General features: G+C 48.1%; 2 protein-coding genes across 2 annotated transcripts in view; both read right to left on the reverse strand.

The window, feature by feature from the left end:
- The window catches only part of gli3 (GLI family zinc finger 3), a 90,859-nt gene extending 86,766 nt beyond the window's left edge, over nucleotides 1–4,093 (reverse strand). The window contains exon 1 of the mRNA XM_086150900.1: nucleotides 3,956–4,093. The gene's annotated coding sequence lies outside the window, so the exon portion shown is untranslated. The remainder of the gene's footprint in view (nucleotides 1–3,955) is intronic.
- An 8,886-nt stretch (nucleotides 4,094–12,979) lies between these two features.
- LOC147231803 (C-C chemokine receptor type 9-like) lies at nucleotides 12,980–15,638 on the reverse strand. The gene is made up of 3 exons (XM_086150317.1): nucleotides 15,607–15,638; nucleotides 15,477–15,532; nucleotides 12,980–14,061 (listed from the first exon to the last, which is right to left on the reverse strand). Exons 2-3 carry the CDS (start codon nucleotides 15,525–15,527, stop codon nucleotides 12,985–12,987), a joined length of 1,128 nt encoding a protein of 375 aa, XP_086006443.1. The 5' UTR covers nucleotides 15,528–15,532; nucleotides 15,607–15,638; the 3' UTR covers nucleotides 12,980–12,984.
- Nucleotides 15,639–16,364: the final 726 nt, after the last annotated feature.

A 16,364-nucleotide genomic window follows, 5' to 3' on the forward strand; every position in this document is an offset into this window, starting at 1 on the left:
TGTTTTCCCCGTGCCTGCGCCTCCCACCTGGAGGCGGCGAGCTTGCAAAACACACCTAAAAACCCCCCCTGCGCCCTCAGAGAGAGCGCCGCTTCGGACGCGTTCGCCGACCTGTTTTTCCGAACAGAGAACGGCTTAATTATCGGGTCCAGTTTCCGACCGCGCTAAGGCTTCGGAAAAAAAAAACAAAAAAAAAAAAAAACACAAGAGCGCCGGCCCTCTGTGAGTCTCTGCTGAGGAAACCTGAGCTTCCACCGCTCCACTCATTTCCTTTTTTTTTTCTCTTCTGCAGGCAAATGATAAAAGTCGTGGGCTGGAAGAAAAAAAAAAAAAATCAGACCCGATGAAAACTACATGTATTTTCTCCAGCCGGCGCACGTACGGGCACCCGCCCGCGAGCGCGTCAGTATTCCGTTTTCGCACGCCCCGAGTGTAATCTCCGAGAGTGTGTAATACATATCTAAAATTACAGTGTATCTTTGGTGTCACAGCCCCGTCATGCCCGCTTCCCTGCCCGCACGCCTTATCCAGAGGCATCAGCAGGCTTGAAAGGTGCCTTTAGCGGGCTCCTTGAAGCCGGGGCCGGGGTCCCGCTCTGGGACAATGATGGTTGAGGTGGAGGGGAGCCGGGGGAGCGGGAACACATAGCATATTAAATCCGCCGGTGGAGCAGCGGCGTCCGCACGGAGAGCCGGAGAGCCAGATCTGAGGCATGCCCTGAAGGGACGGCTGGGCCTGGGGATTAGGAGGCCGAGGAGGAGCCCTCGTGCTCCCCGTCTCCTCGTCTCCGCTCGCACGCAAATGCATCCAGACGTTTTGACGCTGCTCCTCGGGACCGCCGTCTCGGCCCAAGTTTTCACGCCGCTCCTCCTCCTCCTCCTCCTCGTCCTCCTCCCTCGCAAAACCGCACCGAGGGCCCCGCCGCACATTTCCGCCCCGTTCTCGTGCACGGCCCCCTTTTTTCCTTTTTTTTTTTTTTTTTTTTTTTTTTCCTCCCCTCCCCTTCGGTCGCTACCTCCGTCCTCTCTCCTTCTCCACTCCGCTTCATATCAACATATCAAAGTGCCGGAGCACAAAATCAGGAGGTTTGTCTCGGGGGGGTTACCGGCTACAAGCGAAGGAAAGGAAATATCCTGAAGTGTCAGAGGGCAGGGGGTTAATGGAAGGTTATTTGAATCCACAGCTAAAGGATATATAATTTAAGTGTTAAGCAAAACAGAAGAGAAGAATAAATCGCACTGCGACTGCAGGAAACAAACGGCTTGCGAGGAAAAATACCACTTCCCTCACGTTCGCCGGCATCCAGCAGAACCCTCCGCACCCCTCCGAGGCTCCCGGCCGGCGCGTTAGCGCAACAACGCGGCTCATTAGGGCCCCGAGACAGAGCCCATAACAGGTATTCTTCAGCGGGGTGGAAAAGGCCCGAGGACAGAACCTGCTCCCTGCGAACACGGGGCCCTCGGAAGAAGAGGAGGAGGCGGAGGAGGAGGAGGAGAAGGAGGAGGTAGAGGCCGTACCACAAAAGCTAATAGCACGTCATCTCCTTGCATTGACATGACAGCCCCTATTCTGGCGGGTCGCGGGGTCACGGGTGTACGGGGCGAGCGTCGCCGCGCATAATTCTACAGAAGGAGAGCTTAAAGTTGAGATAAACGCCGCCGCCGCCGCCACCATCTGACGGGCATGACCCAAGGCTGAAGACGGGAGCGGCGGCGATGCGTCTTGCGCAGGCTACGCCGTTGCATCCCATCCCCACAGATTAGCATCTTTTAAAGAAAAAAAAAAAAAAAAACAACAGGTGCATTCATCACCGCCGCGGCGGACGTCTTTTCGTGGGGGAAAAGGTGAAAAGGTGCACCTGTCCGAGCCCGGCAGCAGCCGCCGCACGACGGACCAGAACGAATAGCTCGCATTAAGAAGGAGGATTAGAGGGGATAATATTGATATTTAATTTTACATAATTCCAAATAGCTGTGCAAATGTAAAATGACAGCTGTGGGGGAGGAGGGGGTGATATGTAGAATTCTAAATACTCCTCTGTTATCAATACATGAATAAATCCCACTCATTAAAATACAGGCAGACGACATAAATATTCCATTATATCATAATTCTGACGCACAATTAGGGTGAGACAATGACGATCTGGGTTTTTTTTTTTCCCTTTGCTTTTGGAATTTGTCCCCATGCCGGTTTTTAAAAGGGGCTGAATTGCGGCGCTGCGGGCCACGGAAAGCGCCCGTTTCATCTCTCTAATTCCAATTATAATTATCAAACCCCTCCGAGTGGCTGAAGGCCCCGCGCCGCATTTGTGTCAACTTGGCAGAATTAGTTCTCACAGTGACACATTTCACATCTTGACGGCACCAAACACTTTTCTCAGCTTTTACTGACAGTTTATATGGAAGCCCCCCTTTTTTTTTTTAAATTTTATTTCAGCAGCAAAAACTCCACAGGAAAAAAAAAAACAAAACAACAAAGCAGCTAAGATGAATTATAGAACATCCTCGTAAATAAATAGCTATTAGCAGATTTCTATCAGCGTCATTCCTCCTTCATCTCAAGGCCGTACGTCCAAATAAAATAAAATAAAATAAATTGAATAAAAAAAAAAGGGGGGGGATTCGTCTGGCAACGGCTGGCCGGGTGCCTCGGACCCCTCCTCGGCTGCGTGCAACCCGAGCGCAGACGGGCAGACCAAATGTGGAACAGCTGGCGAAGGCGGGAGGGGAGACTTTCAAACAAATATCTCCACATGTGGAGGTTTCCGGACAAGACAAACTCCTGTCCTGTGGAGGGGAAGGGGGAGGCGGGGGGGGTGGAGGGGGTTATTTCATTACACACAAACTCGTGTGTGTGTTTGTTTGTGTTTTTTTTTTTTTTTTTTGGCGTAGATGTAATTTTTAATTGACTCAAGTCCCGGAAAGGGAAAAAAACTGTTATTGACTCCTATCAGTCATTTGTACAGCACGACCAGGTCAGCCAGTTAACACACAATTTTTGGTGAAATCACACTTATTCTTCTTTTAGCATGTAATATTGTTTCTTTTTGGAGACATTTTACGCAATTTAGAGGGTTTCTTCTGCTGTGCTGGTGGAGGGTGTGTGTGTGTATGTGCAGAAGATCCAGCTCCAAAACTTCCACATATCAAAATGGAATTATAATTACCCCCCCACCACCACCAATTAAAATTCAAAGTGTGCCAACAATAATAATGATAACAATAATAATAATAAAAATAAAATGATGTAAATCATTTTTCCAATCATTGCAACCCACTGCTGTAGATTTTACATGAAATATTTAGGACTTTATAATGTTGTGGGGGGAGGGGGGTTGCATTCACTATATTAACAAGTCTGCAGGAAAATCAAAAGCAGACACTGAAATATGATCTCTCTCAGACACACACACACACCACGCACACACACACACACACACACACACACACACACACACCTCAGTCGCGTTTCTTTGGGCGCAGTTCCAATAAGTTGCATGAGTTTCCAGCTCACACCTCTCACTGCAAAGACTCAACTGCATGGCTAAAACGCAGCACAGGGCTGGGGTGCGTGTGCGTGTGCGTGTGTGTCTTATTTGAATTTGTTGACGGATTAATCGGTTGATAGTTAGTTAGTCTTTTTTTTTATTTTATTGAATGCCAAACTTTTGCTGGCGGTCCGAACCGGCGCATCCGTCCGGGGCGCAGGCTCGCCTGCCCGCCCGCAGGCCGAGCCGAGCGCCTTCCCCGGATCAGGGATCCGGATCGGACCCGCCGCGGAACCGGGGATCTCTTCACCGAGGAGGAGGAGGAAGAAGAAGAAGAGGAGGAAGAGGAGGAGGAGGAGAGCGGCTGCACGAAAAAGCCCCCTTCGGCCAGACACTGAACGCAACTTTGACTTTCCCAAACTTTCCCCGCACACTCGCGTCGGCGGCCGCGGCTCGGTTACTTACTTCTGCTCCAGACTTTCCCCCGCTCCTCCAGGAGGAAAACCCCGGATCTCCTCCTCTTCCTCCTCCCGAGCTGCAGACCTCTGGAGTTTGGGTTTTGTTGTTTCTTTTCTCTTTTTTTTTTGTTTCTAACGCAACTCCAACTCCCAACTCCAGAGCGGCGCAGCCGGAGTTTCTCCTCCCGCCTGTCCTCCTCTTCCTCCTCCTCCTCCTCTTCCTCCTCCTCCTCTTCTTCCTCGCTCTCTGCAGGACGGGGCCCGCCGGCTGCAGCCCGCCGGGGGTTGCGGGGGATCCGCACCGAAGTGGACGCGCGTCCGCGGAGCGCACGGAGACTTCCGCCCGGCTGCGGTGCGCTTTTTCCGGAGGAGTCGAGCGGGAGAAGTGCGGGACTCCGGCTGCTCCTTCCCGTTGCTGACTCCTCCCTTCAGATCGCTCCCTCCTCAACTCACAGCCTCCCTCCTTCTTTTTTTCCTTTCTTTCTTTCTTTTTTTGATTTGGTGAACACCCCCCCCCCCCCCCCGCACACACACACACACACACACACACACACACACACATACACCTTCTGTGTTGCAGAAACACTAATGCACTGATCCGTGGAGTTTCTCAGGACATCCAGCTCTTGGATTTGGGAATAAGGAAGTGCATTTACAAAAATAAATAAATCAAATAAAATAATGGTGGCACCGAAGCTGAAGGAGAGGGTCACCCGAAAGACTCGGGGGTCCATCTTCACTTTGGGCTCCTTGTGCAGGACAGGATCCACTTTATTTCACACTGATAGGAAAAATATATAGAGTTGGTTTGGACGAATAATGTCTTTTCTCCAGGTGAAGATCAGGTAGCCTTCCATGTCCTCTCTCTCTGGGTCCAAAGGAGAAATAAATGATTTATGTTCAGTCATTTACAATAGTCTGGTGTTCCGGAGATAAAAGATGGTCTGGACGTGTCCAGAGGTGGAAGGGGAAGATCCGGGTCGGAGCTGCCGGGCGGGAGGCCTCGGAGGAGGTTTGTGGATGGAAGGGGAAGAGGACAGGAAGGTAGCAGGGGAGAGGAGGCGACCCCTGAAGGGAGCGGCAGGAAGGAGAAAAAAAAAAATACATGAATGCGCTTTCAATTACAGCATTATCGGAATTGAATTGCTTTTAAAATAACCTGGCACGACTCGTCGGACACGTGTCCCGTGTTCCGCTCGGCAACTTGTTGAACGCGCTTTGGAAATCTGCATTATGGAGCGCATCGACTGACGAGGCGGAAAGGGAGTATTTCCGAGGACCCGAGCGTTCCCACGGGCCCGGCCTTCAGAGGCGGCGCTCGCCGACGGGAGAGGCCCCGCTGTAGGGTCGGGTGTAATCAATATACATAATCAATATACAGGGAAATGATGTGGTAAAGGAGGTCTTTCGGGTTGTGTGCGGATCGATGCGGAGGTGGGAGTCGGGAGAGGAAAATCACCCGTTAATCGTTTAACGGATCTGAATGTGTGTGTGTGTGTGTGTGTGTGTGTGTGTATTTGTGTGTGTGGCCGAGAGGTCAAGTCCACTGCACGCCCGTGTGTGCGTTTGTGCTGGTTTTCAGACACACACCATAATAGAGCGGATAAAGGGGCGTGGACGTCAGGGGACGGAAGAGGAGACGCTCCGTCAGGATCCCCTAAAACGTCGGGATATGGAAGCGGAGTCGGGCCGTCGACGGATTCTCCGCCAGGCTTTGGACTTCGGCTCTCATTACGGCGCGCCCGCTCTCCCGGACAATCCTCCTGTGGACCGGCTCCTCCGCGAGGCCTCGGATCTGAAGCCGCTTTTAACTGCCGGGCAGCGCTGACCTGACGGGCCTCCCCGAGCCGGGCGCCTGTTTACCCAGAAACGCAGATTCAAAAAAGCATTTCCCCGCTTTTATCCGCGGCTTGAGTTTAACACCGTCATAACAAATCAGACGCGTTAAACAGCGAAGCCGTGCACATAGGAAATTGAAAATTGACGCCGGCGCGGCGGCAGCGGCGTCCGGCCGTGTCCGTGACAACGGTGAGCGGCAGCGGCGGCAGCGGCGGCGGCGGCGGCGGCGGGAGGCACTCTGTAAGACACGACTAATTCTCCTGTCAGCCTGTCAGCCGGTGCTCATCTGGCCGGGACTACACAGAGATAAAGTCCTTGTTATGAATCTCTCAAAGAGAATCCCAGGAACGCGGAGTCGGGGCTGGGGGATGGTGAGCGGGTTGGAAGGGGGGGAGAAGGAGAGGGTAAAGGGAGGAGGGGGCGCGTATGGGCATCAGTGGGGTTAGCTGCTCCCGAATGTATTTCATCAAAGAGGGCCAGGATCCTGGGGATTGAGATTCCGCCTGAAGGCAAGTAACCACCGGTCTCCCAAGAACATATTCCAAAGTAGGACTTGCAGAGCCAAAGCACACATCAAAAGCACCTCTGCAGCCAAAGCGATTCTGGAGGAGAAAGAAAGGGGTTCGGGTCCCTTCTTGGCCCCCTGTAAGCCCCAGATCTCACCCCAATTAAGGAGGAACTACTGTTTGTTCCAAACCCTGGGATGTGCAGACAGGGAGGTGCGCAACACGGGGGGAGGGGGGGGGGGGGGGGGGGCGACCAACGCCACGCCACGCCACACGCGAGAGCTCACGTGTCACGGCTTCTCACCGCGATGGCTTCGATGCTACGCGGGCCGCGAGGAGGAGGCGGGGACGCGCGTCAGACATGCTTTCAGGTAACGACCGTCGCGGGTCAAAGATCAACATCTCGCGCTCCGGTTTCGGGTAACGATCCACCGGCGGAGCACGTTTCCACCCTCCTCTTCTTAAAAAAATAAAAATAAAATAATAATACCCGGCGCTCAGTATGTTCCACAGCTAACAGTAAATCCACCCTTGGCAGGGTGTTGTGTAGGCATTTGGATTTTTGCCTTTAATTTTCTTTGCTGGTGGACAGATGTCGCTGTGAAATGGATACAGCAGAATAAGCACATTATACCCACACAGATGTGCCGCTTGGAAAGGCACCGGCTGCAGGAACATAGGAATGTCAGGGGCTCCGGTGTCCTGCACGGCGGCAAGGAGGTGGTGGCTTAAGATAAAAGAGCACGTAAAGCGCACACACGCACGTGTGTGTGTGTGTGTGTGCATGCTCCGAAGTGTATTCTTATTACAATGCCAAAATAGACATTCATTTTATACAGAAAACATACCATTTGACATTTGCCGGTGTAAGTACGTGCAGCCGGACCTTCTCCAAGTACCTGAAAGTACACGAAAGCATGGGATATTCATTGAAAATTCTAATTGCTGCATTGGTGAGAAGGTGGAAATTTGGAGGTCGCATTCTTAGTTTGCATATAATCCAAGATATAAATAAGAATGTAGCAATTTTTTGCAGCAGCTGAAAATTGGGTCCAAATTGTGATCAGCGCTTTAAATAAATATAAGCAAATGAAATGGTAGATAAGTACCTAAAGTTCAGATCATCCTGAACAGTAAACATTTAAATTAATAATTTCTGTTGATCTGACAAATTATTATGATTTATGAGCTTGTGTTCTGTCCATCCCATAAAGCCCCTCTCATAATGTATAATCTGTATCTATACTTTTCTTTCTGCATAACTTGATGTTTTGTAAACAAATACGTGATCGATGCAGATAATATAGTAAATCATCCAATTGTATTTAAAATACTTTCATGATTCAAAATGCATGTGAATTCCCGATACATTGCCCATTGTAGCTGCATTACTTTATATCTGTAAGTTGGAAGGGTTTTTTTATTTATTAAAAAGAATCATGCTATTCCTGTTCTTTTCTTTCTGCAAGAAATGTTATTTATAATCACGTGCTACCATGTTGCAGGAACACACAATAATAAATCACAATTTGTTGTGAATTGGTTCCTGCAGATTTCTATAATTACAGGATTTACACATTCGGGGCCAATCAAAGGTGACAAAGACGAATCCCAATGACCTCGGCTGCTGGGTCCACACGTTGCACCTGTACACACACACACACACACACATTTACAAGACAGTAACACATGTACTCCCCTTGCACCACAACCCCCCCACACACACACACACACACTCACACACACATCCCTCCCCCTGCCGGAGGTATCGGTTGGCTTGAGTGGGCCATTAGCGTGAATGACTGATAAGACCGCGCGCCCTCAATAATCAGAAAAAAAAAGGGGGGATATTTGCGGTTATTCCAAATCCGTCAGAAATAATAAATGCAAGCTATATCCACTTGGGCAGTTTAAGCAATTTCCCCGTGATAACATCCCGTGGGGATTTCATGTGGATTCCAAATGACGACATAATAAAATCACAACGCCTGCACCCCGTTATCAGAGTGGATTAAAAGGGAATAATGAAACAGAGAGGGTTTGGAGCCTTGTGTGGTATGAATATGATTATCTAATGGACTCCAATGGAAAGGCATGTTAATTCCGCTTAAACGCGAGACCTTTCCCAGACTATCTCCTGCCCCTGGCTCCTCCTAAGAACCCAACCCCCCTTCCTTACCCTCGGCCGGTTTGTATGCCACGGTGTCTCCTTTAAGTTGAAATAATTGTGCCAGAGAAGTCATTATGCCCGCCGTCTATCTCTGTGTAAGAACGTGAGCATGGGATTGTGATAAACCCCTCCTCGCTTCTCACCCTCTTCCTCCTCTGATTGCAGAATGTTGGTCTCCTCACTTCCAGACACTCTAGGCAACCATCAATATTCAGTTTTTTTTTTTTTTTCTCCTCTTGGACGAAGATCATCGTTGCTTGAAGAATGTGGGTCATTTTCACACCAATTCAAATCAAACTTTGTTATTGTTATTATTATTATTATCTACTCCGCAGCGTTGTGATGCTGTGGGCGGACGCTTGGCCGACTTAAGCCGTTTATCTTAAAAATGACGCGGTTCCAATCGTTCATTCGCTCATTCCTTAGCGCCGCAGGGGGCGGAGCCTAATGGCGGGAGGCGGGGTTAGCATACAACTACTCATCCTTTCATTCAATATCATACAGACGCACAACCGCTCGAATAGAAAAGAAGCTTAATTGTCATTGTACAGGCATACAACGACATCATCAAATAAAGATATACAAATATATACGAAATTTATACAGCGAGATAAGGCACAAAGAGTTTCCGTTACTGCACATGTTTGCATTCATCTTAGTCAAGCGTCACACGGAGACATATCATGCACTCTTATATTCACAGGTCATACAGAAGTGCACGAGCATTCATCCTCTCATTCACACGCACGTAGAAACATCTGACATTCACCCCCTCATCCAAACATGAGACGAACCATTCACTCTCATTTGCACATCATATCCACAACCGTTCACCAAAAAGCGAGACATATGCTGAACAAGGAGTTGATTTAGGCCAAAAAAAAATCATTTTTGTCAAAAAGGTAGTTATTTCAAGAAGGTGTCGAGATGACGACCACCCTCCGATTCACGTGTCTGGACCGTGCACGGTCTCCGGTGACCCTCCGGCATGTTTTTGGAGCAACCTGGAGGAAGTGACATGGAAAGTCCACGCAGAAAGGCCTCCGTCGGGAATCCAAGCGGGGACCTTCCCGGTGACCACCTCCAAATTCTTCTTTCTTCGATATTTCAACGTGCTCGTGGAATACTGTTTAGCTGTTGTCTGCAGTAGAAGCTCCCCGGCCGGCGTGGCGAGTCGTCGCCGGGCCCATTAGGACCAATAAGACTTCCACAACCAAAACAGTCAGGTCCATTCTCATCCAGCAAAGCACAAAGCTGTATTGCAGATCTGCGCACACATCCTGAGAGCAGACTGAGATCCCACAGGACACAGTTAAAAAAAAGGCATCAATATTTCATCAAACTACTCTTTCTTTCTGGTCCAGATCAAAGCTTCGACTCCCACAGTCCTACAGGTAGAGATGGCTCTTTTGTTTTCGCTCCTCAGGTAGAGCAGCAGCCAAGCTCTGTTCGCTTTTGGAAACCTCAGCCCGTCCATCTCGCAGCTTACGGGTGGAGGGGGGCGCGTGTTCCGGGGATGTCCAAGCGCAGAACTCCCTGCCCTTGTAGAGTAGAATTTTTCTTTTTTCTTTCTTTTTTTCTGAGTTTAGCCAATAGAGAGTCTTATGTTGATTGTCATGAGAGTCTTCATCCATCAAATCCTCATCATCACTCCTCCGTGCATTTGGCCTCTTTTCATTGGGGTCACATGGAGGTCCGGTGGAGACGTTCCATCCCAGCTGCAAACGCTCTTTATTTCTTTAGATAAATTTCATCTGTCGGTCGCTAATCATCAGTTTCATCAGTGCAAATGTCAAAGCATTATTATTATTATTTTCATCTCAATTATTATTATTTTTATCTCTATTATAATTATTTTTAACATCTATTATTATTATTATTATTATACATCCATTGTCTGCTGCTTATCCTGCACACAAAGTCATGGGCTGGAGTCATGCTGGAGTCTGGACTGATCACCAGTCAATATTATTATCATGATTATTATTATTATTATTATTATTATCATTATTATTATTATTATTATTATCATTATTATTATTATTATTGTTGTTGTTGTTATTAGTTGCAGTGGTTGCAGCAGTATGAGTTATACATTATAATTATTATGATAATGATTATTATTTTTATTATTGTTCTTGCTGTTATTGCTATGCAGATTGGGCAGATTGGGTCAAGTGCCTTGCTCAAGGGAACCTTAGTGTGCGCACGCACACACACGCACACACACACACACACACACACACACACACACACATGTCAGACTCAGCTCTGTAGCCTCGGCCCCTCTCAGAATGTGAAATGCCAGAAATCACATGTTCAAGCTTTCGAGAAATCAAATGATTGATGACAAAGAATTGGCTCTTGGGATTTTCACCTTCATCGGTGCCTGCGAAAATATGAAAACAGCCCTGAGTTTGTTCCTTGATTTACGCGGTGAAGCTCAAACATTCGCTGCTAAAATCTAGAGAGAAGGGTACATTTAAAATACAGTGAATACTTCGGTTTCATATTCATCACAGATTGAATAATAATAATAATAATAATAATAAAAGTAATAATAACCATGATAATAATAACAATTATTATTATTATTTTTATTATTATATGACAAGTAATATAACATATAGATTATTATTATAATTATATCATTATTATTTCTATTATTTCTACCTTTATTATTATAGATTTAATAAGCTAAAACAAACGCAATGGAAATTTCAAATACATTTGGGTATTTCTTTCTTTGTCTCTAATTAAACTAAAGGTTTATAATTATGAGTGTGTTTTATTGTTTGTATTAATTTATGTAAATGGAATTCACGTAAATTAATATTTTTTTGTTTGCGCTAATTTATGACACTAACACAATTTTAGAATTACAGTTTTATTTATTCTGCTACTTTTTCAGAAGAATTCATTTGTATTTGTGGGACACCGAATTTTAAATATTAATACCTCAAATTATTTTTTACATTTGCTTTGATTAGAAATGCCGGCAAAAAAGGGCCGCGGAGTTGAACGTATATCTGCTCCTGACAAAGGAAGCCTTGAACCGGAGTACCATTTAATGCACGTAATATTTGTGCACGGCTGTGCACTTCCAGTGTGCATAAGTGTAACACCCCACCCCCAACCCCACATCTACGGCTTTTCTGTTGTCCCCGTACGCGGTGCTCATCATCGGCGTCAATCTGCGGCTGTCAGCCGCAGCCGGACAGTGACTAACGACACCCCCAGTCAGTCAAACACTTATCACGGCGCAGGTAACACACAGGACCGGGAATGACTGACAGCAAATGGAAACGTCTCTCGTTCGGCGGGCCCCGGAGCCCGAGTGAAATATTAGCTGCGGGAAAGATGGCGGCCGATAAGAGGCTCCCTGTTCGGGCTGAAATTGTGGAGGTCCAAGTTCTATTACATTTCTTTTTCCGCGGAGGAGTGGCCGCCGTTCTCTCGGACGCCGCTCACTCCTCCTGCCGGCGTTCCGATGTTCTATCCATCATTTCGCTCTTCCGTCCTCCCCTCGGCGGAAGCACGGCATTCATCGTCTCGGCCTCGATACAACGGCTATTGTCCGAAGGGATATTTTTTGGCCCGCAACAACCGGACCGGAGGCCAGTTCCAACCGGCCTGCACCCCCTGCAACCCCCGAAAAGTCAGTAGGTCACATGTGCTTCCCCTACCTCTCCTATTACTCACAGAGTCAACCATGTCCTCCCTCGCTCTCCCTCTTCTTACATGGCCTTCATGCATGCACATTCTCTCTCTAACACACACACACACACACACACAATTCCCCTTGTGCAGAAAGATGGATGGGATGTTCCCAAAACACAGGTGCTGCTCTACTTGTGAGTCTCTCACATTCTTCACTAGACGGCAAAGACCCGCTCGGTTTGTGTTATTCGCCGCCCCCCTCCCCCGCTCGCGTGCCCCCCATGGAGATCACCAAACAATGAGGATCATAGATGAGTAGAAAATCAGCCAGGTGGCTCTTTGTGGGAATCGTAAAAAGTTGCAACTTGGTTTCCGTGCCTCGGCCTCCGGCTCGGGCCACCACCAGATGGAGGAGTTTCATCCCCGGATGGAGCGTGAACACCGGGCTCGGTTGTACCAGGCAGGTTACGCCACCTAGTGGTTAACGTTTCCAACTCGCTGTGCAAACAAATAATCCGGCGTCTCTGGCGGAGTGATGTTTGGTCAACTGTGATTTAAACTGTCGCTAGGGTGTTCTGTGATATATATAGTGTGGCGCGGGACTGGATGGGAGGCATCTAACGTTGTCACGACTGAGCTTGAATAATAAAAATGTTGGTGTTGGTGACCGCTGTCTGTTGTGACAAGTGAAACAGCATTCTACATTCTACATCCGCTGTGCCACAGGGTCGAAAGGGCATCCAGAAAGAAGGAACGCGTGAAAACAAGAGGCTTGTTTTTTACTGAGTTGCATTACATGGCAAATGCACATTAGAGCAAAAGAAATATAGAGAGTTCAAAGAAATATACAGGATAAGCATTTCATCTGAGCTGACTGAAGATGATGGAAAGAGCCGGAGTGGTTTCGGTGTCCGACGTGACGGGGGGGCGTCGGGGAGGCGTGTGAGTCCTCCGCAACCGCCGTTTGCTCAGACCGACATAACACATGTTCACGGCCCTCAGGAGGTCCTGTCTGAACCGCACGCCGATGAAGACGTAGAGGAAAGGATTGAGGCAGGCGTGAGTGTACGCCACACTCTTGGCTACTTGACCCGCTATGTCGAAGTTCTTGGCGGTGCTGCATTCGGTTATGGTCATGTTGGCAGCCTGCAGGGTCTCCATCATCAGGAGGACGTTGTGTGGCAACTGGGTGAGGACGAACACTAACACCACGGCGAAGATGACGCGCAGGGCTTTCTGCTTCTCAAAGCTCTTTGCCCGCAGAAGCGTACGTACGATAATGGAGTAGCTGACGGTCATGACGAGAAGAGGAAGGCAGAAACCCATGCAGATCTGCAGGGACAACACCAGAATCTTCACGACGTTGTTGTCGTTGTTCCAGTACACCAGGGTGCAGGCCGACGACCCGTACCTGTCGGTTTTCACCCGGGCGAAGATGATCTCAGGGAGGGCCAGGACGGCGGCGCTCAGCCAGACGCCCAAGCACACAAGTTTGCTGTAAGACAGACTCTTTGTTTTCCAATTCTGAGCCTTGGTGACTCGCACAATGGCGATGTAGCGGTCTATGCTGATGCAGGTGAGAAGGAACATGCTGCTGTAGAGGTTGAGCTTGTAGAGGGCGGACACCAGTTTGCAGAGGACCACGCCGAAGTACCACCCTTTGACGGCGCTGGTGGCCCAGAAGGGCATCGTGACAAGGAAGAAGAGGTCGGCCACAGCCAGGCTGAGCAGATACACGTCGGTCATTGTTTTCAGGCGGTTGCGCACGGTGCCGTAGATACAGACCACCATCATGTTCCCCAGGGCGCCCAGGATGAAGATGGTCCAGTAGAGCGGCGGCTCGTACCGCTTTTGAAAATCTCTGACCGAACTCTTCACGCAGATGGTCGTCCCCTCGCTCAGCCCCACGTCGTAGTCGCCAGAATAATACGACGCTTCCTGCAATTGAAATACACAAAATAATGGTGCGCTCAAGTTACATGGCTTCTCTGAAGTTTCCCTCATAGTTGTAAAAGAAAGTAAAACCCAAGAAAGCAATACTTTTTTATCCAACTCGCCCTCTCTCATCTCATCCCAATCCATGTTTGCTGAATTTTTTGAGCTACCATCCATCAAGTATTGCACAATAAGTGCTTGACTGTAGGATATGCGTGTTGATTTAGAGGCATTATTGATGATTTCATTGTGCCTATATGATCCATATATATACTGCTCAAAAAAATAAAGGGAACACTTGAACAACACAATGTAACTCCAAGTCAGTCACACTTCTGTGAAATCATAGTGTCCACTCAGGAAGCAACACAGATTCATTTTGACTTGTTTTAAGGACATTACATCAAAGTTGGATCAGCCTGGAGTTTGTTTTTATACTTTAATTTTGAGTGTGATTCCTAATCCAGACCTCCATGGGTTGATACAATTGATTTCCATTGATCATTTTTGTGGGATTTTGTTGTCAGCACATTCAACTGTGTAAAGAGCAAAGTATTTCATAAGAATATTTCATTCATTTAGATCTAGGATGTGTTTTTTAAGTGTTCCCTTTATTTTTTTGAGCAGTGTATGTAGAGATACAAATATGATCCTACTGCAGATGGTAGTCGCACTCTCCACCAAGAACCCATCTATTGGTTGCCTGAATAGATACAAGCTGCAGAACCGATGCTCCCACATGCTCAAGTTTGGTTGTTATCTTGCCTCTGGACAGGCAGTTGAGGTGAACCAGCAGAGCAATTTTGTTCTGACCGGAAAGAAATCCACCCCTTCTTGCTGGATGTATGACAGGGATCCCGTGACTCCCTGCGGCGCCCACAACCCCGTGATACGGCCGTCTGACATCACGCCTTGACAAGCGAACCTGAGAGCAGAAAAAAACGGCGTGCCAGGTGCAGGCGGTTGTGCCTGCGCCGGGGGAACCACAACACTGCACGGCTTCCTGCCGCTATCCAAGTGTTGCGAGGGGTAAACAATCCTGAGGGGCCCGGCAGCCAACGCAACGCCCCGGAGGCATCCGGCTCAGATGAGGGGCAGAGATAGACGGAGGCACGAAGCCACGGAGGAATTTTAGACAACCAACGGAAACTGCGACTTTCACCTGGAACCCGGGGTCACGGAGTTCAATGCCCCCTGAACCCGCTGCGTGGGGGTGACTGCAAACATGGGTTTTTGTGTGAACACACACACACACACACACATTGTCCTGCTGTTAATTGTCTTGGCAAAAAACGGGCAAAATGTTCAAGCCACAAAATACTTGGAAATTGGAGCGTTTGCTTTCAAATCACATATTATTATTGTTTTTTGGGGAGTATTTACATGAATATGACAAGCGAAAAATAAAAAGTACTCACGGTTTGAGTGTCAGATTCGACGGTCGGTGATGTTGAAAAGAACTCCTCCATGTTTTCTGCAATGAAAACGACATAATTTAACCAAACAAACGCTTTTTAAACACGTTATGGTAAGATCATCGCAGCTCACCGGCTGAGGGATGGGATAAAGAAGGTGGCCTCTCTCTGTCGCATAAGCAGCTTCTACAAGGCGACGGATCTCCACTTACTCATATAGTTTCTCTTTAACCACAAGATCACGTGGATGTCTCTCTGCCTGTGATAGAGGGAGACACCTACCCCTCTGACAGTATGGATAAATACACATTGAGAGATGGAGATGCAGAATGTATTTTTCAATCATATCACTGCTGCACCCTTCTCTCTTCACAGCTGATAATGTTTTTGCTGCCACGTCCGTGTCCACGACCAAATCCGGCGAGGTGCAAGTGCAGCCCCAGTCCTGTCGGCGGCCTTTTAAATCTCCAAAATACCCTCTTGTCTCCAGGTCTACATCCTGCGGCCCATGGATTTCATCCAGGTCAAGTTCCCATTGCTTTGCTCACCTGTTTTTCCATTTCTAGGAGGATTTTTTTGCACTTTTTTTCCGTGTGAAAGGTCAAAAAACAAACATTCAAAATAAACCGTGTGGAAAAAAAAAAAAAGACATGAAAAACTACACCTCAACAGAGGATGTCGGAGAAGGTCTCGACGGAGGGGCCTCTCTCAATGTCTCACTCTCGGTGGACCATAAAACACACACACACACACACACACACACACACACACACACACACACACACACAGGAGTCTCCTTTCTCAGTTACGCATGGGGAAACAGCTGTGGGACCATCAGATAAGCAGCTTGTTACGGAAACGGGGCGCAGCCTTTGAATGTGCAGGCAGAGA

This window comes from Fistularia commersonii, chromosome 8, assembly GCF_037954325.1.
Source record: "Fistularia commersonii isolate RoL2024-O1a breed Wild chromosome 8, RoL_Fcom_v1.0, whole genome shotgun sequence".
NCBI classification, from domain to species: domain Eukaryota; kingdom Metazoa; phylum Chordata; class Actinopteri; order Syngnathiformes; family Fistulariidae; genus Fistularia; species Fistularia commersonii.

Excerpts from the sequence above, each read along its gene's own strand:
- LOC147231803 (XM_086150317.1), bottom strand. The coding sequence starts at position 15,527 with ATGGAGGAGTTCTTTTCAACATCACCGACCGTCGAATCTGACACTCAA. Across the intron at positions 14,062-15,476 it reads TCGAATCTGACACTCAAACC|GAAGCGTCGTATTATTCTGG; the intron begins GTGAGTACTTTT and ends TTTCAATTGCAG.